General features: G+C 34.2%; 3 protein-coding genes across 5 annotated transcripts; 1 reads left to right on the top strand and 2 right to left on the bottom strand.

The window, feature by feature from the left end:
* Nucleotides 1–117: 117 nt before the first annotated feature.
* On the bottom strand, nucleotides 118–4,243 carry LOC132048175 (ACT domain-containing protein ACR7-like). Of its 3 annotated transcripts, none has more exons than XM_059439086.1 (3): nucleotides 1,729–1,836; nucleotides 969–1,083; nucleotides 118–360 (listed from the first exon to the last, which is right to left on the bottom strand). In XM_059439086.1, exons 1-3 carry the CDS (start codon nucleotides 1,752–1,754, stop codon nucleotides 235–237), a joined length of 267 nt encoding a protein of 88 aa, XP_059295069.1. In that variant the 5' UTR covers nucleotides 1,755–1,836; the 3' UTR covers nucleotides 118–234. The 3 variants fall into 3 exon arrangements, 1 of the variants encoding a protein (XP_059295069.1); XR_009412924.1 differs by lacking the exons at nucleotides 118–360; nucleotides 1,729–1,836 and adding exons at nucleotides 3,258–3,338; nucleotides 4,106–4,243 and having other exon boundaries at nucleotides 655–1,083; XR_009412925.1 differs by lacking the exons at nucleotides 118–360; nucleotides 1,729–1,836 and adding an exon at nucleotides 3,258–4,243 and having other exon boundaries at nucleotides 655–1,083.
* A 6,116-nt stretch (nucleotides 4,244–10,359) lies between these two features.
* Nucleotides 10,360–11,463, bottom strand: LOC132048176 (protein DOG1-like 1). The gene has a single exon (XM_059439087.1). The coding sequence runs from the start codon at nucleotides 11,187–11,189 to the stop codon at nucleotides 10,578–10,580; it is 612 nt and encodes a 203-aa protein (XP_059295070.1). The 5' UTR covers nucleotides 11,190–11,463; the 3' UTR covers nucleotides 10,360–10,577.
* Nucleotides 11,464–18,568: 7,105 nt separating this feature from the next.
* On the top strand, nucleotides 18,569–19,455 carry LOC132048177 (protein DOG1-like 4). The gene has a single exon (XM_059439088.1). The coding sequence runs from the start codon at nucleotides 18,640–18,642 to the stop codon at nucleotides 19,324–19,326; it is 687 nt and encodes a 228-aa protein (XP_059295071.1). The 5' UTR covers nucleotides 18,569–18,639; the 3' UTR covers nucleotides 19,327–19,455.
* Nucleotides 19,456–22,858: the final 3,403 nt, after the last annotated feature.

The raw sequence follows: 22,858 nt of genomic DNA on the forward strand, positions 1-22,858 counted from the left end.
GGCTTCCTTCCATAATCACGATCTGCAAGCTTCACTTGGTGAAGTCTTCTTTCTGTTTGTGTGACAACCATAAATACTAATGTTTTATCAACTTCGACAATCATTATCCCCTTCAATTCTGTCAATCTTTTGATCAGAGCCCTCAATGGGACCCCTCGAATTGTTTTTCTTTACATAAATTAAGGAGGCAATTCGACCATAGTGATTCAGCACTTTAGCTTCAGATATGTTGCACTATGTAGCTGATAGCCCTGCAAAAACCTCGGCTAAAAGGCTAATTTGATTCGTCCCAGTGAATTCTAGAGTTGTCATCGAGCCATTATACTTTTTTGAACTTGCATAATGACTTGACTCAAGTGACTGTTTAACAATAGCAAGAAGTTTAAATTTAATCTAAAGACTCATTCAAATAAATTCATAATCGAAGCACCACATATACAAGAGGTGCACATCAAATACAAGAACCAATAAATGTAAAACTGCAAATCCGTGCAAAAATAGATAAATATGTAAGCTTACAAATCAGTAGTACTTTTTAGGGGGGCTTCTAGGAAAATCCATCATCACTTTTTTGGACATAAAATTGAAAAGTGAGTCTCATGGCTAACACCCAAATTGTACTATCAAGTCACAAGAAGGGAAAGTAACAAAGCCTTGGATAATGTTGAATGTATATATTGAAGAAATGAATAAGTTATGAATTCATAAAGAGAATCTTAATGTACCTTATGCCCTCTAATGGAAAATCTTTCCTTTGCAAGAAGTAAATAAACGTGAAGGGAAAAAGTGAGCAAATACAAAAAGTTTGGTATTCTAAAACTACTAACAGGAAAACATGATGATGACAAATGGGAAGAAGGAACAGCAGAACACTTGGTTATAAGTAATGACAAACTGCTGGTTTAAAAGAATAGAAACGGCAAGAATCAATAACAATTAAACAAAAACGTTCAACCAATTGAGCTCACCGTCCATAAACTACCGACCATCACAGGATACGTAAAACTTGTTTGATTTAAAAGTTCGGATGTATAAGTATTTGAACTGGTTCCAGAGAATTCCATGTTCGCTTCCACCATCAATCTGAACATTATCACAACATAAATAATCAAAGAGAATGGGGCTAATCAACATGAATTTATGTTTAATTTTACAGAGTTGTGAGTCACAAATTCAAGTGCGCCTGTTTATTTTGATTATGCAATTGACCTCAACTATTTCGAGTTCGCGGTGACATACTATTGACTGAATAAAAATAATTCAAAGACAAATATTACTTACCATAACGTGGAGGGTATATAAATAACAGGCATTATCGATCATGAAACTACGGTTGAAGTGACAAATACTTATCAGCAAAAATAGTTCTTCTGAAAAATGGATCTTTTTCGAATTTGGGTTATGAAAATTTCGAACATGTAAAAGAAGTAAAAGGATTACAGAGGTCATTAAGTTTTGAAAAGAGAAATATGAAATCTCTTATGCATGATATAAACATGAAATCCGCTATACATGATATAAAGATACACAAATTAAGAGGAAGAGAAGGAATTAAGTAACTTTTTAGTTTTTTAATATATATATTATGGATAAAATTAAACCTAAGACTCCATGACCCGACCATACATAAAAGAAAATCAAAAATCTCAAAGGCAGCCAAGCATGAGTAATTTTGTGTGTCCATTAACCTCAAACATAAAAAGGTAAAGTATAGGATTTTAACGATACCTTAGTCTTCTTCTATTCCAGTTCATAGCCTCGCCCTTGTCTAGTCTTAGAAACGACCATAGTATCTTGATTTAGTATAAAAGTATATTACTAGCCTTTGCAGTGTCTACATCTTGCATAATAACATTGATAACTTCTTCGCTGCTGTTTTCAATCTCATCATGTAAGGCCTCCCTTAACTCCTCAATCTCTATATAGTCATTTTGGTTCTTATCGAAAAATTCGAACGCCTTCTACAGGTGCTCCTTATATGTCATCTTTCTTAGGTGGACTAAAATGGCTACAAACTCCCTGTGGGCCAAAACTCCATCTTTATTAACGTCACCTTATGAAAATATCACGGGTTAGTTTTCTGTGTTCCTCCCAAGTCCCAAGTCCCAATTAACATTATATTTATGTTGTGGCTAATATTCTTATTTCTTATGTAGTTGTATTAATTTCATAACTAAGACCCTGATGCCTGGCAAGGGGGCATGGAGGGTGATTCCATCAGAGAAAAAAAAATGAAGGAAAAAGTTAGATAGTTTTCCTAAGTATTTTCTTGAGTACTTGAAAATATACAACATTCAACTATTAAATAATAGGAATAAGAAGAAGGTCCAGCAAGAAGAAAACGAAAATGAAAATGAAATTACAGCAAGCCAGGAAAGCAAAAAGGCTCTTGCTGCTTCTTGTGGTATCTATATACATGTTAGTTTTCTCGTAGAGTTGATAAAGGTTGCTGCAATGAATCAAATCTTAATGACATCAATTTTTTTCAACTGGATTGCCTATCTGGGGCTTGTTTTCATTTTGTTTCTATAGAAAAAATTCAAGTTCACATAAGTCAAAATTTGAATGGCTATGTATATATTATTGCACTGAGGAGTAAGACACATGCTCATAAGATATATCTTATGTAGCTTACCTTTCTAGTTGAAGATTTTCCAACAGAATGAGGTAGATGCTTGTCATTCTATATAACTTATTCAGCCTATTAAAACAATATATTCTTCAAACAATACAGTTACGCAAATGACAAAATTCATAATATTAATAAGTCAACATGAAAATCAAACAATAACGTGGCGAAAATTGAGGAAGATATATAGTAAACGATTTCAAATCGAGAGGTTAAAATTGATCGTAAAGGAATGTATGAGAAGCTTCGATTTCATGTCGTTAATCAAACATGTTGCTCTTATTTCAAGAACCTCAAAAAATAAATTGAAGACAGAGAGTAAAGTTGCAAATTCTTGTTCGAGGCATAATAGGACTATACCATTCATGAAAATGAACTGCAAGAATGATTCCAGTTGACAAAGTTGAAGAAATAAATATGGGGAATTAATAGCACCCTCTTCAGCACTTGTCAAGCAGAAGAAGAAATAAGATATGCCCCCACAATAGAAGGATAAACTATTGATACCCTAAACAAACACAAATGACAAAAAAATAAAGAACAAACAATCTCACAAAAAAAAAAATTAATAAGAAACTAATCGGAATTCATATGTCTCATAGTTTTATTAATCAAATATAAATTTTACCTGTCAGGATAATTGAAAACTTGAAGATTTCCTCTAGTTAGTTGGTTCTTCACTACGTTGGGTGCTGTTGAAACCGAAAACCTGAAGTTTAACAATATTAGCTATGCAGAGATTTATACCAACAACATTCTATAAATCACCTTATATAGTAGCTTGAAATCTGTGGTACAAACCAAACGACCCCTTATACGTTTATATTGAGGTGCAATCCATATTTTTTTAATCACAAAATCAAGGTGAAATCCACATTATGACCACAATAGGATACATATAACTTTTATGATCTCAGGATGGATAACAACTACCACAATCATATATTTTAGACAAATGCATGAACTTATTGGTGGTCTCCTGCATTCTGACTATCTTCTATTTCTTTTATTTTGTAAGTTCGTCTAGAAAAGGAAAATTTATGCTTGCAACTCGATTTAAAAGCTAATCAATACTTATTTGCAATGCACCAGTTCATTATTTTTTTGAGTGGCTACACATGTTCATTAATTATTTCTATGTTCACCATTGAATGCTCAACACAATCTCTTAACAATTTACTCCAGCATTCAAAAATGCTCAAATAGTTATTCCAAAGTTTCCTTGAGACATCAAGACAAACCCGGTAAATGGTCAAGTAAAGCTGAACGAACCAAATTCTCATCCCAACCAATTCAACATCCTGCAAGTCATAGTTTATCTTGATAGGTTTGGTGTAAGCAATTATAATTATAGCATTGTTCATGAAGAACAATTACAATTACCATATCAAAGAACAAAAGTTCCAAATTTGATACCTTTCTAGGGAAATTCAATTTAACATATTAAGAAAACCAAAGAATGAACCTTTACTGTACCCCAATCTGTATTATCAACTGCAAGCCTCTTTCTGTTTCGTCACACCAAAAGATTTTTTTTGAAAAATCATTAAACACCATAAATTCAAATCTCATACCGTAACAAAAGTTGGATCTTTTTCATTGTGTAACTGCACGAAAGTGTCTTCCTCTTCTGAGCAAACCTCATCTATTTAATCATCAGTATCAGAATCCTCTGTACTTGCCAATGAATCATCACTTTCCAACTCTTCATCTTCGGACTCTGATGTGGCGCCTCAATTTCTTCCTCAGGGGTCCCACTGTCACTCTCGCTTTCTTCTTCTTCTTCTTCTTCTTCTTCTTCTTCTTCTTCTTCTTCTTCTTCTTCTTCTTCTTCTTCTTCTTTTTCATCGCTTTCAGATTCAATGACATTCAATTTCTCGTCTGCACCTTTGTTAGTAACGCAATTCTTCTTCTTCAATTTGGGTATGACTCTTTTAGCTGTCGGCCCTTTTGATGATGTGAATCGAAGTTTTTGTCAGTGAACATACGGTTAAAGCAAGAATCAACGGTGACTTTCGGCCTCCGGTGTGGTGCTGCTTACCAAGGAGAGGAAGGTGTGAAGTCCTAATTGTTGCTGTTTTTTGAGTCTTATTTCGGTCCTTTATTTTCTGGATTAGAAAACTGATGGTTAACATGCTTGGAAATGGTAGTGAGAACTTTTCGTTTGGATGTATTCGGTTGAAGAAGATCCCTTGCCATATTACTTTGCAGAGGAGATAAACGTGATAAGGAAAAGGAGAAAGGGAAGGAGCCCTAGTTATTAGGAGGGTTAAAAGAAGCGACTGTTGGAATTCTCTTTAAAAGAAGGATTTTTTTTTTAATCTAATTTTAAAGAGCAGAAAAGGCAAAAAATTGGTAAAATAGATAAATGGCAATGCTGCATTTTTAAAGTGTCACGTCGGCGGGCCTTGCCTTTTTTATATATATATATATATATATATATATATATATATATATATATATATATATATATATGATTTTGCATTTTTAAAGTGTATGTGGGTCTTTTATATATATATATATATATATATATAATGTATGTGGGTCTTTCAATTGGTAATGTGTTGTGTAGGAATGATTAAATTGATTTTGAATTTTTAGAATTTAGGATGAATATACTAATTGTATGCCATAGAAAGCAAGACAGTTTATTAAGAGTAGATTGTTTCAAATTTTAATGCAAATGCCATTCCATAGAACACTCATTCTATGTGGAATCTTGTTATATCCCGTATTTCCTACATTCGGATAGTTCGAGAAGGTCGTGGCAAGTTAAGGACAAGATTATTTTTCGAAAGTTATCTTAATGAACAAGTTGTTAGGAATATTATTTATGAACATTGGTAGTGTGAAAATATTGGGAAAGACCAAGGGTAAAAAGAGAAACTTGCAAAATGGCCAATGGAAATAATGTGGAAGGCTAGGGGCGAAATGGTAAAATTGAGGAAAGTCGAGGGGCAAAACGGGAGTTTTACACAAGTTTCTTGAAAATTCTAAAAGGGCCATATTGGCCATGTGAGAAAAAGAAAAGAAAGAAGATGATGACAAATAAGTCATCTTTGCTAGAATTTTAAGAAAATTCTAGAAATGGGGCATGTGCCCCTCACATGCCTACAATAACTATATATATATATATATAAAAGCTTATGTGGTAAGACAAAAAATTCATTATTCAAGAGAACAAAAAAAGAAGAAGAAGAAGAGAGCAAGAAGGCATGGGGTTCGGCCAACCCCATGGAAATTTGGCCATGGGAAAACTTGTTCCAAAAATTATTTTCTTGTGGTATTCCTACTAATTCAAGGGTCCCCTACAACGTGGCATGATTGTTTCGGAAGATAAGTCATCCGTTTCGTCATTTCCGTATTCTAGTCAAGTGAAGAAGATAAAGAAGAAAGGTAAGATTTAATTCCCTTTTGTATGTTATGAAAGCTTTGTTTATGTTGTGGAATGTAGGAAAGGATAAAACTCATGAGAATATGAAGTTGGCATGGTATTTGTATGTATGCATGTGTGGCCGTGTGTATGTGTAGTTAGTATAAGCAAGATGAGTTGATTTTATGTAATATTCTAGTTGTGGATGTTGTGAACTCTATATTGGAAATGAAAGTTTAATGAATTTGCTTGAAGTTGGAAATGTGGAAGGTGGCCGAATGGGGTATAGGTGTGGAACAATTGGATTGAATTCATGTAGTAGTTTGATTGTTGTTGTGTTGTGAATTCCATGATGAAAAATGTATGGAAACTATAAGCTCAGTGTGTTAGTGTTGGCCGTGGTATACATATATTGTGTAAGAAAAATGAATAAGTTTCTACGTGGTAATTTGATTGTTGTCGATATGTATTCTACGACGAAAATGAGAATTTGATGATTTAAATTGATGTTGGAATGATTATGGGCTGATTTGAAGCCAATGTGATCTTGGCGTCGTTTCTTTAATTGTGAAAACAATGTTGTTAATAGGTGTGTTGTTGTGATGGTTTATGTGATGAAAATGAAGGTGTTGGATGATTCGAGTTGGAGTTGAAACCGATTGTGAACTATTGTGAAAGTTAGTATATTGGTAACATAGCTCTTGCATTGGTGTGAATGGTGTTGTTATTGATAATGTGGCCGAGTTTCATTCTCGGGTTTGTTGTTGTTGGATTGGCGAGTTAAATTCTCGGGGATGGCGCATTTACAGGGGAAATCTTTGCCGAAATTTCTGTAGACAAATGCTAATTCAAGATTTGAATTCTTAAAGACTTTAATTAATGTTTGGCAAATGTGACCATTTGTAGATTTTTGGAGGATTTGGAAATTGAATTTGGAATAGCGTAAGCGGCGGAAAAAGGTATGTAAGGCTATTCCCTTCCTTCTTTTGGCATGTCCTAGATATACTAGGTTGAGATTTGAGCCTCGGGGACAATTCTGTTCATAGAAATCCGAGTTCGATTTTGTATACTATTCATTCAATATAATTGAACTGTAATTCTTATGTTTTGTTGGAAAAAATGATCAAACGTCCGTAACTGTTACAAACGAAATCGGATCGCTCTGAAACTTTCGTGGATGACTCCATAGAGTTTAATGTTTGTGATTCATGTTCACCACCTCGACTTGACCCGAGGTGGGCCCACTATTCTCGATTCCTTTTTATTGTCCTAATTGACGTATTTCCGCACGATGATCAAAGGGAACCTTTGGCTGTTGTTCCGAGTTTGTTAGGATTCGTATGCATTCTCTGATGCAAGCATTTAGAAGTTCCGATATGAGTACATTGATTTGATTATTCTGATATAATTATTCCGGTACAAGTAATCCGATATGAGTACTTCCAATTCTGATATAAGTATCCAGATATGAACATTTTGATTTGAGCATTTTGATAGAAGCATTTGGGTATGAGTATGTTGAGATGAATATTTTGATATAAGTATTCCGATATAAGCATTTTGATGTGAATAATCCGATGTGAGTATGTAAATTGATATAAGAAATCTGTTATGAATAATCTGACATAAGTGTGTTGATAAAAGTACTCTTCTATAAGTAGTATGAAATAGCACTTTGACATAAGTATTCTGACATAAATATTTTGATACAAGCATTCTGATACAAGTATTCTGATAAAAGTATTCCGATAAGAGTATTCGATCTTGGTATGTAATACGATATAACAATTATGATATGAGTAATCTGTTATGAATAATTTGCTATGAACATCCCGATAGGAATATCTTCTGTAAACTCTGATGTTTTGGTTGTCGGACGACAGCACGTATGACCATTCAAGTGAATCTTCGGGTATTGGTAAGTGTGTATATGTACTGAGTCTTGATTTGTATGCATATGGTTTCGCACTACTCTGTTCGTGCAAGTCTCTATATGTCTATTCACTGAGTCCCGGGCAGGACATGTTCTCGTGCGTACTCCACTGCATTGTTCACCGAGACCCACCAGTAGAGGGCCGGGACACGTATGTGATGATGGCGCCAGATCCGGACCGGATCCCCTCTACCGAGTCCCTTGACGAAGGGCCGGGACATGTTATCTACCGAGTCCCTCACTGGCGGGCCGGGACACGTTACATACATGCATGACATTTGATGTGACATATATGATTCTATTCACCGAGTCCCCCATTCGAGGGCCGGGGCACGTTATGCATATATGGTATATGATTCTGCTATACATGATTCTATCCACCGAGTCCCGTAATAAAGGGCCGGGACACGTTATATGCATATGCTATACATGATATTGATGTGTGTGATTCCATCTACCGAGTCCCTCACAACAGGGCCGGGACACGTTATATGTATAAAAGGGTATGTGGTACTGACATGCCTGACTTTATTCACCGAGTCCCTCACTAAAGGGCCGGGACACGTTACGTGCATAAGTATGTATATATATATGTATTTGAATTATGATTTGAGATCTACTACTTTGTTACGCAAAAGGAAATGTATTGATGACTTTTCACAGTCTTACTAGTTCTGTAGAGTTTCTTTTTTTGGCTATGATTCTCTGTTCTGTATTTCATGCCTTACATACTCGGTACATTTTTCGTACTGACCCCCTTTCTTCGGGGGCTGCGTTTCATGCCGCGCAGGTACTCCCAGACGAGTTGAAGACATTACAGAAGATATCCCAGCGATGGTGGCAAACTCCATTTGTTCCTGGAGGACTGCCGAGTCAGAGTATAGTATATGTGTTATGGTTTCTGAATGATGTTAGAGGCTTTGCAGACAGAGTCGTGGGCATGGTGTGTCAGTTTAATAAGCGGCTCCATCAGCCGATGTGTTGTTTTGTATTATGTTATAAAGTCCGCGTAGTTACAGATTTGGTTGGTTTGAAATTTACAAAGAAAAAAAATATGTATATTTCTGAAAAATGTACCATGTATTTCGCTTTTACTTGATTTTAGAGTCCGAGGAAATTATGCATGTAGTAAGAGTCTGTGGGTTCGCTTGGCTCCGGATAAGGGGTCGGGTGCCCATCACACCCTAGGGATGTTAGGGTGTGACAAATCTTTTCTCTAGACATTAAAAATCTCAAACCGTTTTAATTGTATATGAAGAGCCTGTTTGGCTTACCGGCTAAAAACTGCTTAATGTGAGAAAGTTTTTTTTTTTTTTTTAAAGTGCTTTTAGAAAAAAGTTCTTTTAGTGAGAAATAGTTTGTGTTTGGCTAATTCATTTGAAAAGTGCTTTTGATTGCTTTTAATAAGCCGATTGTGTTTGGCTATTATTCTTACAAAAGTGCTTTTGAGTGTCAAATTACGAAAAAGGATAAGTATGAATGAACATTAATATCAAAATTATTTTACAAAGAGAAATTATTTTGAATATCTATTATGAAAATTTCTACTTTTATTTAATTAAAAGTTAAATGTACATATTAAAATTTTCAATTATTATAATACATAGATAAAAAAAAAATTAAATATTGATATAATACCAACACAGTGATTTAAATATACTAGAAAACTACAACCAAAATAAAATTCAAAATCATTCCATAAATTAAAATTCAACATAAAGAATTATTAATTAGAAATTAATGGATAATTAGGGATATACTTGGTAAATATTTATTTATGGTAAGAATATTTTTGTCTTGGAAAAAATAATTTTCTGCTTCTGCTTCTGCTTTTTTCAAGTAGCAGAAATTTTCTGTTTCATCCTAACCGCAGAAAAACTGCCTCTACTTATACTTAAAAACAGTTTTAATAAATGACTAAACACCTCAAATATCCAAAAAAAAAAAAATGTTTTTTCTAAATAAATAAAAAAAGGCTTTTGAACAGGCTCTAAAGCATGTTGCTTCATCAAAACGCAAGTGTAAGAACTAAGTTTGGCTACCAATAAAAAAGAGATCAAGGCTACTTTTGGATAGACATGGAAACCAGGCTATGGTCTGCCGGTGTATGTGTATCATTGTGGAATGAGCTATTCCTAGTGCTAAATGTTGGATATGGAGTGTTTCATCAAGGGAGAATAAGATGGCGTAGATTGCTAAATCTAATGTATTTAACTTTTTCAATAATTGTTGGTTTAAATTGGATGTAGTTGAAGTTGAGAGTGACAAAAGACAGGAATCCATGAACTAATTAGGACTCTACTCCTGTAACATGTCAAACAGAAAAATGAAGACTCTGCACCTTTAAGAATAGACTAGGAAAAGAAATAGACAATCTCTTTTGGAAAGCAAGACAATGAAATATGGATTAAACAGGGCAAGACACCTTGAATTCCCTCATTCAAAATATGGAAAGATCCTAGAATTTTTTAAATCCGATCGTAAACTTTTAACCTCTGCTTTTAGCTACCAATTAATATCGAACGGATTGGACCATTTATGACCGAGTTTCCCATTTTTCTTGAATGCATCCAACTATGAACTATCCGATCTCTTGTACATACAAGTTTCTTATTACTGCTAATTGGCAGAAAGATATTAAACTAGTCTAATTTGTTGCTATGATGATGATCCCTCTTCTTGCCCCATTGTTGAAAACAGAGCCTCATCCTCTTGGCTGCTGCTAAGTACTCCACTGCTTGAACCGGTTCAAGTATGTTGATTACAATTTGCTTCAACGTCTTCATCCTTAACTCATCAGCTTCTTCCATTACACCTGCCATGTGTTGGCTATGTTCATCTAAAGCTTCATCTGCATTCTCAAACTGATAATGATGATCTTCCTCCTCATAATTCTTACTAGTAAATATTTTGCTGGCGAACGGTTGGTCCACAATATCTTCTTGCAAGCTAGCCAATCTTGAACAAAGATTCCTCTCTTTTCTAATCGTCTCGCCTTGCAACTCGTCGAACTTGGTCATTTGTTGCGTCGTTAGGTCACCAATTCTTTTCCCCTCAAGGAAGTCAGTGAGATGGAATTGAATGTCTAACCCGCTGAGAGCGTATGCGAAACGTATGAAAGAAGAGGGTCTGCAACCAGCGATCCATAATACCGAGTTCTCTAACGGGGTGCACGACGTGGGTGCGAAGAACAGTGACGCGTCGATTCGGGCTAGGCGGCTACGGTTGTTAGTGTAGTCTTGAAAGTGGTTCATGATCTTTTCAATGAGCTCTTTTAGTTCTTAATCTTTTATTTGGCCGTTTCTCGCCTGAGCTGCAGCATGTTCAAGCTCTGTTATTTCTTCACGTTGAAGATTCATCCACGTCTCGTATAGTAATTCTTCCTCCTTTCGATCAGTTCTTGTGCTTGAAGTACTCGCCATTTAATTCTGTTTCCAAGAATATATTGAATTGGTATTTCCTTGGATTTGTTTACATTCATATCGAGAAATATACGAAGCTAAATAGTCTGATTTACATGACAAGGGACAAAAATGTTAAACGTTTCGTCCTCATCTATATTTAACTTTAATTTGAATCGGGACTTGCCAATTTAAAACTTCCTTTTCGTCCTCATCTATAGCTATAGTTTGTTATCATCCCATGCTTGTGACTTTCCTTTCGATTTTTCCTTGGTAGAATTTTGGACATCCTAGACCGTTTGAGCTAATCCTTTGTATTTATTTAGGGTGTTGAAAACTTATATGTGTACACAAACATAGAAATTCTACCCTATATATACCATGTAATTTTTTGCTGAACACCCTCCCCACCCTCTAAATCTGCCCCTGTTCATACCCTCAAACTTACTTGACGAGGAACCTTATCTCGCGAATGATAAAATTCTATATAATCAACCTAATGTAATCATACAAGTTATAGGACCACGTGCATGACTTGAAATGATTAATTCCTAAGCATGGAGTAATTAATTAAAGCTAAACATTGATAATTAAGACAGTTTTTTTATCGATCACGCTTCAACTATTATTTCTTTCATATACGACTAGCCAGTTTATGTTTTATACACTTCATCGCTCTCTCAAACTTATACTCCCTTTATCCTAATTTATGTGACGCTTTCTCTTTCTCTAAATTTAAAACTATATAAACTTTGACGAGCATTTTAAAATATATATTTTTCAACATATTAATTGACAAAAAACAATTGCAACTTATAGTATTTTTCCTATAGTTTTTTAATATCGAAATTTTAATTTATCTTGAGTTGAGCGAATCCAATTTAGCTTCAAATAATAGTTAAATTAACTCTCAAAAAATAAAAAGTGTCACATAAAAATTAGGACGGAAGAAATACCTCACACAAAAATTATGTGGAATATTAACTATTAATAATTGATTAGACCTTTTTAAAAACAAAAATTGGAATAGAGTTCTGCAAATTTAATTGACATAATCGTTTACCACATGACGGTATGCAAAAATCCCCTCCGTCCTAACCACAAGTCTCGAATTCGAGCTAGAAAAATGAAGAAACAATTGATAGAAAATTCTTCCCCTTTAATGAGCCAAGCACAAATCTAATTTAATCGGCCAGTAGACACACGAATGAGGAGATAAAAAGAAATGGACATAATCGTTCTAGCTAGAAGTGAAACAGCTGTATACTCATGTATATATTAGCTAAACGACGAATGATGCCCCCAAACTAACCACCAAAAGTGAAAACGTCATTCATTGGGACAAATGATGCCGTGAAACAACCAAACAAAGCAACGCAAAATATCAGATTATTGAGACTTAAAACAAAGTGAAAAAGGTTGTATACCCAAAATATCGAGACATCAAGTGGAGCACTTAATTACCCTGGAAGGACAGTTCTTGAAACCCTAAATGTTGGAATCCTTTGCTCCTCCCACTAAGTAGAGTTGGTTTCCCGGGGCGGCTATAACCAAAGCCCCAATAACTTTTTTCGGCTCCAAGAAATTAGAGGCCTACAAAATTATTCTTATAATATGTATTTTTCCTCTGTTAACTTTTACTTATCCAGATTCTATTAATTTTCACTCTTACTTGTGACTTTAACATATCAAGAAAAGACAATTTATTTTTTCCTGTGTTACCCATAGCATTAATTACTCACCTCAAATCATTTCTCAAATCCAATAAAAATATGCATCAAATAATATGGATACATTGATAAATTATGCACTTCATTTATTATTTCTTAAATAGCGTGAAAAGTTCAAAGTAGACAAGTAAAAGTAAATTGATGGAGTATATAATATTTCGTGATAAGTAAATCTTAACTGCCATTTCTCATTTCCAATTATTATACTATATATATAGTATAACATTCACATACTTTCAAATTTCGTACTGTTCTTTATGAATTTATTGGGTGTCTGAGGACTAGTAATTTAGCGTACATTTGTGTAGCAAAGCTTAACGAATTTTTATCACAAGTTTCAATGGTTATTTTTAACTGGGTACCAATTAAACAAGTTCATAACAATAAATGGACGAAAACAATTACAGCCGGTGGCGGAGCCATAGCCCGGCAAGGGTGTTCAACGGAACACCCTTCGTTGAAAAATTATACCGTGTAGACATGTCAATTATTACGTATTACAGACATATATTACATATTGAACACCCTTAATCTATAGATTATTTGAATTCGAACACTCTTGATAAAATTCCTAGCTCCGCCACTGATTACAGCATCTTTATGTTTCTATAGTAAGTGTGCATCGATTAGCTAGAAAATATGTTGAAAATAATAATTCAACATCGTAGGAAACTAAATTTGATTAGGATTTGGTATTTTATTCCATGTTTAGTTAGGATTTATAGTCAAATAATTATAGGAATAGGTTTTTCTGATTTGAGTTAAAGTAGGTTTCTTACTATTATAAATAGAGGTGCTACTAGCTATTTTCATAGCAAGTAAAAACAAGAGAGAACAACAGATGTTGTAGAGATCCATCGAGTCAATCAATAAAATATTCTCCTTCAAATTGGTCTCAGGATCCGATCAAAGCCTCGTGTGAGCTCCGATATATATATATATATATGGATATTCCATATTTACCAAATTGTCTTGTTTTTGTGTTTGATGGCAAAAATAATTTTGAGAGTTGGTATCAACAGATGAAGAATTTTTTCAATGTTATTGGACTATGGTCCATAATTGATAAAGGGTTCGTGGAAATCCCAGAGAGCACAAAATTGACTGGTGAAGCAACTAAACAATTAGAGGAAAATATGCAATTGAATTATAAGGCCTTCTACTACCTCAATAACAAAGTCCAATTGCATGTATCTAACAAATATTTGTATGCAAAATCAGCAAAAGAGGCTTGGACAATTTTGGTGAAATCATATAGACGTGCTACAGATGTAAAGAAAGATAAACTTCAAGAGCTTTGGAGACAGTATGAGTTGGCCCAAATGAAACCAACGGATTCTGTCAAAGAATTTGTTATAAGAATTACAGAAATTGTCAATGATATGAAGGCCAATAGAGAAGTATTGGAAGAAGTTAAAGTTGTTGAAAAGATATTACAGTCTCTAAGATTAGAGTTTCACACCAAGAAAACAGGTCTTGAGGCTACCCAGGATCTTAATACTCTGAGATTTGATGACCTGGAAGATGAATTGGTGACATATGAGATTTCTCTGGACCAACAAATATGTGACATAATGGAGGAGGCATTGCAAACAAAGGATTATCAACCAAAAGATAAAGAAGAGTCATCGAATCTAGCAAAAATAAATGAAGAAGGCTAGAATTCCAAAAATAGTGGAGAAAAGAAGAGAAGGTAGAGGTAATTTTTGTTGTGATATAGATGTCTTTGATTGCAACGTAGAATACAATAATGTTCAAATTGATTTATCAATGATTTATGGGATGGCTAAAAAGGATAATTTCGTTGGGACTGATGCTTATTCGTTAGAGGCTACTACTGTTTTAAATAATGAAATATGTAATAGACATGATTGGTCTATACAAGGTGGGGTTACTGAAAAAGGAATAGAAGTACCCGCCATTATCACACAAGAAAAATTGTTTGAAGGTATCGAAGATGAATCTAGTGATGAAAGAAGCAAAAAAGTTCATCAAGAGCAAGTTTTTGACAAAGTGCTCCATCAAAGGTTGAAGACAAAATGTTTCAATAATTGAAAGCTGGTGAGAAAGTGCATCAACAAATTTGGAATATTGGAAAGTTGGCAAACTTCTGCCCTATCCGGCAGATTCTTAGTTATGCCTTAAGGCAAAGTCTACCGTGTAAGGCAGAACTTTTTGCAAAGTCTTGCCTTGTGATTTTTTATTTTTATTTTTATGACTAAATCAAAAAGAATCTTGAGATATTTTAGGCGAAGGAAAAAAATTAAAGACTAGCAATTTGAGGGACAAAAACTAAAGACCACCCCCAACAAAGGACAATCGTGCAAATTGCCCGTTTACTTTCAAATTCTTTGGCGACCATGCTTTTTCGGCCGACTTTGGAATATCCAATGTATCAATGTAAGCCCAAATCAGATCTTGACTTCACTTCACGCCTCCTGTAAGAAGTCACTAGTCGTTTCATTTTTTCGTGCGGAGTGCCCCTTCAAAAGTTCAAATGCACTGGCCTTTAATTTTTACCCCTCAAATTCTTTGGTCTTTAATTTTTGTCTCTCGCCTAAAAATTTTAGGTTCCGTATTCGAACTTCGCTCAGTCAAAATTTTTTTAAAAAAATTCTCAAGATAAAACTTGGATTCGCAAGACAGAGTTTTGACATGCCTGAAGGTAAAACTCTACTATATTAGAGATGGCCTCAAAACTTTGTCTTGCACGCAAATCTTTGTCTTGTGAATTCAAACTCTACCTTGCGATTATTTTTTTAAATTTTTGATTGAGCGGAGGTTCGAATCCGAAATCAAGAAATTCTAGCGAAGGAAAAAAATTAAAGACCACTAATTTAATGGGCAAAAATTAAAGACCACCCCAAAATAAGGGCATTCCTGCGAATTCCCTAGTTGTTTCAACTCGGAGCCTATTAAGTGCTTATAGAATGAAATCATGAGAGAAAATTAAAGTCTTGGTTTTGTTTTGCATAGAGTTGCAAATATTTCGATAGGATTTACTGTACTGGTATCATAAAGTAAAGAACCGGTTTATGTTGCAGTGGTGATGAGTGCGGCTATTTGGTTAATGGATCAGTGTTTTATCTGGTTAAAGCACATGTTAAACACAGCCAAGTTGGCGGCTATTTGGTTAATGCACATGTTAAACACAGCCAAGTTAAATATTGTGATCAAACACAGAATCGGGGAGTATTTGTTACACAAATGATACACAAATTTTGCAAAATGATGCCTGCAAAATTAAAATATGAACAAAAAGAGCATCGTCCAAGTTTGATGAGAAAATGAATCTGGCAGACGCCACCCCAAAAATTAACTTGTAGGAGGATTGTCCAAAATTATAGAAAGAGACACAATTTCCATCCCCATAAATGTGGGTCTCAAAACCGTCCCACGCATGTATGACTAAGCCTGGCTCCTATGAAAAGACTTTGGACCTGATACAATCTAAAAAGTTAATACACCATTAGGTAAGAATTGCCTAAAGAGACACATAATTCTCATTTTTATCGATGTGGGACTCAATAAAATTACAACATACCCAGTATAATTTCACCAAGTGTGGTGTAGGGAGGATAGAGTATAAGCAGGGGTGACTCAACTATAAGGCCAATAAAGTAATCGCTTGGGGCTTCAAAAAAGCTGGCCTCATTTTTGTCTTAAAGATGTATTTTATATATAGAACTGTTGCTTCAGTTAAAAAAAGTTTTTCAAAATTAAAATTGATAAAATCTTATCTAAGATTAATAATGTCTGAAAATAGATTCAATTGGCTATATTATCAATTGAAAAGGAATGATTAGAACAAATCGATTATAAAATAATAATTAATAATTTCGCATCTAAAAAAGCTAGAAAAGTAAATTTTAAATAAAAATATATATGACAGTCTTTCCTTCAAAAAATAATAGAGCTTCTCTCTGAAGTTCAACTTTAGACACTTAATATTGTTGAGACGGCTCTGGGTGTAAGCTAACGTTACTTCGAGGTCTTCTACCTCGGGACACAAGAAAATTAAGGAACAAAATAAACATTGAGTCAAAAAAATTAATGACAACATCCATGACATAAAACGTTATGTCAAGATTCAGGTTCTCAGTATATGAGAACAAACTCAGCCATTGCTACTCAGAATATCAGGTGGGCTTTCACATTTGTTTCATGACCTTTCACTATATGACTAGATCCGACTAAAAGACTTATGATGACCCCGACTCCCCCTCGTACACTCAGAAATACCTATGCATGCTTTTATTGCTTGCTTGCGCTCTGCAATCTTCAAACAGACATTTGAAATCAGGATTACGTATGTTGTCTTTCCACATAGTAGCTGGCAATGATCTCACAGATGTTACACTAAAGCAACATATGGAACTACGTGCCACGTGTTGGACACAAATAAGCTCTCTTCTTGACACGTTCACATCCTTTGCCTACACTTATTGTTCATGCATTCCCTCTCAGCTTTCTCATTTTCATCACCCAAATTGCCTCTTCAAACCCTCAGAGATCACCTGCCTCTAAGCTTCTGCAAAGCGTAACCCGCTCAATTTGAGTGAGTGTATTAATACATCGCTCAAAATTATGATATTTTTGAATTGAGCAGTCGAATATATGATAAAAGGTGTCTATTATATTTTCTACTCAAATTTTGAAAAAATTTATGCGCATAGTCTTGCTCGTATATAAGACTATAAGCTAATCATATAAAATATGTCATTCTTTTTAATTATATACGTCAGTAGCAATTGGAACATATCTGAAATTTTACGACTTATTACACTACACTAAAAGAGGCTTTTAGTGGCAATATATTTTCCTTTTAGCGGCAATAGTTATTGCCACAAAAACATTTTTCAGCAATTGGTTAATGCCATTAGATCCAAGGTCGCTAAAGCCTTTAGTGACATTTATTGTTAGGGCTAAAGTTGGGTATTGCCGGTAATAATTGATTCTAGAATATAATTAGCAGCAATTAAGTTATTGTCACAAATTAATTGCAGCTAAAAGCATATTTTGTTGTAGTGTTAAGGTTAATGCGTATAATTGAAGGATGAACATATCTTAAGTAATTAACTTATCTTTGTAATAGGCATTTGATATGTCTGCAGGAGATTTAAGTTGAGAGTATCTAATAAGAACATTTTATCATGTATTAAGATGGTCAAACAAAATACACCGTAGTTCGAGTGTCTAAATGAAACTACTAACATATTTAAAAGACTCTTGATAAATTCAACCTTAATATTTTTTATACCATGAATGGATTTCAATTCTAATAATAATAAGTTAGTTGTCATTTAACCAAATTGTTGGTTACGTATATTTGTTAAAAAAAATTATCTTAATTGTTTTATTAGTAACTTAAACTCTTGCCCCCACTTCCCAAGTTCATTATAACTAGCTGCGCGTAAGGCATGCAGAGGAGCAGAAGCCACGCAACTCTTTTCTTCTCTTTTGTAGCATTGCCACCTTTCCCTCTACATATTTGATATTCTTCTCTTTTTTCTTCTTCAACTCATTTTCTCAGCGGTAATGTACCACATTCCTCTTGAAAAAATAAAAAAAGAATGACAACCCAAGCAGCGAAAAATTTCTCAAAATACTACGAGGATTGGATGAGTCAACTTGAAGAGTTGCTCAAACTACTACTAATCATTCCAAGGGAAACCTCATACCTCAAAGATCACGAAGCCTTAGTGAACAAAATGACCACACATCACAAAGATTACTACACAGCCAAATGGGCAGCAGCACATGAAGATATCTTAGCATTTTTTGCACCAATGTGGCTGAGCCCTTTAGAAAATGCATACTTATGGGTCACTGGATGTAAGCCCTCAATGATCTTCCGGCTAGTCGGTGTGGCTCTTAACCAGTTGAGTGATGAGCAGTTGAAAAATGTTGAAGCTTTGAGGCTGAAAATAAGGGGAGAAGAAGAGAAAGTGGAGAGGGAAATGGAGAGGCAACAGGTGGCAATGGGAGATAGAAAAATGGTGGAGTTGGCAAGGTTGAAAAGCAGTGATAATAATAATAATAATCAGTTGGATGGGTTAGTTGAGGTGGCGTTGAAAGGGTTAATGGTGAGTTTAGAGAGGGTTATGAAAATGGCTGATTGTGTTAGGCTTAAGACTTTGAAGGGTTTGTTGGATATATTGAGTCCTACACAGTGTGTGGATTTCTTGGCTGCTATTTCTATGCTTCAAATTCAGATGAGGAAATGGGGAAGAAAGAGAGAGAAGTTTGCAATTAAGTAAATTCGAAGTTTTGTATGGAAAAATAGAATTTTTCTTGTGAAATTTGGTTAGGTTAGCTAGTTTGAGAGTAGATCGAGGATAAATGTGTATGCATGGCTTTTTCTTTTTATTTGAACGGCATTTTAGCTTCTGTTAGTGTACTATACTATGTTTCAGCAATTTGTCAGCCTCTGGTGCTTGTGATGGAATACAGGCATACGCAGCGGAAGCAAATAGCCAGGATCGAGCTTACATGTAATATAGACAACACATAATCAAGATATTAATCAAACATAAAATTGATACTTATCTCTTGAAGCGTGACCGCGACCAAGAATCGAATCTTCAACCACGAACACACACCATCCACGAGATCGTCATTCTTCAGTTTCACAGTCTTCTGCTGTGTAATCCGAATAATACCAGAATTTATGAAATTTGTGTGGGTGAATTTCTATGGAATAAGTGTAGAAACTTGTAAAATCCTTCGCCTCCTTATGGAATAAGACCCCTATTTTGTAACTACAGGTTTAGGGTTTTCCTCTTTTTCAAAACCTGTTGGGTCTTTATTTTCCACCAAGAAACGCGCTGCGCGTTCCGCTGGACTGGACACATGTTAGCTGTAGGAAGTATGGTTCCGAAAGTGACTTCGGTTTGCCAGTTCGGGCTCAACTCCTCGCTTTACGTTAGCGGACCTACAGGTCGGGCCGGGGCTAATATTGCATTTAGTTCTTTATTATTCAAGCATAGCAGGGACCATAAAATTTAATTAACGAGACTTCCTATTATGGAATTAATTCAAAAAATCTGAATTAATCCTACCATAATAAATTAAGAATTATTCCATTAAAAAATCGTAACTGCACTCCTCAGTTCAATTTTGAAATCTTTCATTAAATCTTATTTGACTCCCCATGTTAAGATTACAGATACCAATCAATTAAATTAAATTACTGACAATTTAATTTATTGACTAATTGAATCCTTTATATTTCCGCTTAACTTATATCATGTGACGGATACAAAATCCACCTGCAGGGTTTTCACATGAGACTTATAAGCATTCATAAAGGGGTATCATCAATCTCAAAGTCGAGACATGGATTCTATCAACTAATTATTATTTCACAAATGTAATTTGCCATTTTTCAATTTACCAGGAATACATAGACCTGCAATTGAGTCGTACCTTTTAATAAATCAAAATAATGAACAAATCACGTTGATCATAATAATTATATCAAGATTAAGAGTATAAGTACATTAATGAACTAGAGAATTTATTTTACATATTCAGTACAATAACACTTATCTCTACTTGGTCCGTTCAATACATACAAAATGTACTAGCACAAGAAGACGGAATTACACCGTTCCCATAACGAAGATACATTATATTAATCTAGTGCTACAATCATACCGATGACTTTGTCCAATTTCTATCTTAGATTGTGAACATAAATTTTATACTTATAAGAACTGACGATTTAATCTTCCGTGTATAAGTTAAACTCTAACACTAAATCATCTATTATATAAGTAAAGGGTACACATACTAGTACATGATCTATTTAACTCTTTATTAAAAAATGAATAAATAATTGTTCTATAATAAATACTATATCCAAACACATGGTTAATAGTATATATCCCAACAATCTCCCATTTAGACTTTTAACCATGAAAATTGTTAGAATATACCATGTCTAAACGCATAGTTAATGGTATATACCCCAAAAATCTCCCACTTAGACTTTTAACCATGCATTTACAACTTTCACTTGTATTCCTTTTACACGACTACCAAAAGTCTTAGCCAATAAGCTCTTTGCAAAAAATAACTTACCAAGTTGTTTTTACGATGCAACTTCATTTAGTAGTGCTTTGTCGTAACTTACCGGTTCTGTACTAAGATCTTCAGGGATCCTATCATGAAATTCTCCAAGAAATGTATATCTTTTCAGAAATCCTATCATGAAATTCTTCCAAGAGTATACACTGAACCGATCTTGGTTAAGTACTACTACTATTATAGTCACACTATCAAGCATGTTTCTTTCATTGAAATATTAACGCCTTCATGTATTGTTATTTGCCCAACATCACTCCTAGTACTTAGAGATAGTGAATTTCCTTACGTCTATTAACGTTTCTCCCAGTACTTAAACGCAATGGAACGTCAACCCTGACTTGTCAGTTAGATGTTCTTGAACTTCTGAATTTTAGATGACTCATTTGCTATTTCTTTTCTCAGTTCCTATAAAACTAGTTTACTTCTAGGAACTTGGTTTATTAAATAGTCCTTTTCTCAAAATCTAGCAATTGTATTAACAATTACCTTATCTTCTTTTAGGACAGTGAATAAACCTCCTTTCGTTCCCTTTGGATATCTAATAAACATGCGTACATCCGTTCTTGATTCCCACTTATCTGTTTTCCATTTGAACACATGTGCTAGACAACCTCATATCCGAACATGTTGCATATTTGGCTTACATCAAATCAACTGTTCTATGGCTATCAAAGGTACTAACTTAGAAGGAATTAAATTAAGAATGTAACTCACAGTTTCTAAGACATATCCCAAAATGAAAAAGCAAATATAAATAAGTCAATCATTAATCTTACCACCATCAAAAGAGTCATATTTCTTTTCTCTTCCACACCAATCTATTATAGAATGCTTGGTGTAAACAATTGAAATGCAATCCCTCTATCTGATAAGCAACTAATGAACTCCGCAAAGAGCATCAAATAAATATATTCATATCATGAGTAATCTTCTATGAATGTCACAAAATACTCAAAATCACCTCTTGCCTTGAAGTTCATTATACCACACAAATCAGAATGAATTGGCTTAACTTATCATTAACGTTATTTCCTTTTAAGAGAAAAGGTCTCTTAGTCATTTTTCCTTCTAAATAGGACTCACAAGTTGGTAGTGCCTCCACTTTCAATGAACCTAAAAAGTTCATCCTTTGACCAATTTCGACATCCTATCCAGATTAAAATGACCTAGACACAAGTGCCACAGATAAGCTCATTCAATTCCTGAAAAAAAAATCTCTTATGAGACAGATTAACATTATTCAGTTCAGAAGAGACATTAATTTAAAGTGTCCATGCATCAATGTACTAAAAAGATAAAATGTTTATCGAACTCAATAACACAAGAGTTATAAGAAAAATAAACTAATTATTCATCTCTTGTTTGGTTAGAAACTGAAAATAAATTCTTTCTAACAAAAGTTACATATAATGCATTCTTTAAATTAATGTCTTATTTCTATCGGAAGAAATTTCGACTAGTAGTAAAATTTTGGATAAAGTTTATTGAGAATTTGAGATATAATCGTTAAATAGATCATTAGTTATGCTGAATGAATAATAAAATTCAAATCACACATCACACATATAACCATGCTTACCGAACAGTTAGATTCGATAGGGAAACTTAACTATTCATGCAAATATATGAGTCATGCCAGGTATATCACCCCATAAAGAAACAGAACCAACTCAGATGGAGAGTAAACTGCTAATTTATATT

The sequence above is a fragment of the Lycium ferocissimum genome, chromosome 2 (assembly GCF_029784015.1).
Source record: "Lycium ferocissimum isolate CSIRO_LF1 chromosome 2, AGI_CSIRO_Lferr_CH_V1, whole genome shotgun sequence".
Lineage (NCBI taxonomy): Eukaryota > Viridiplantae > Streptophyta > Magnoliopsida > Solanales > Solanaceae > Lycium > Lycium ferocissimum.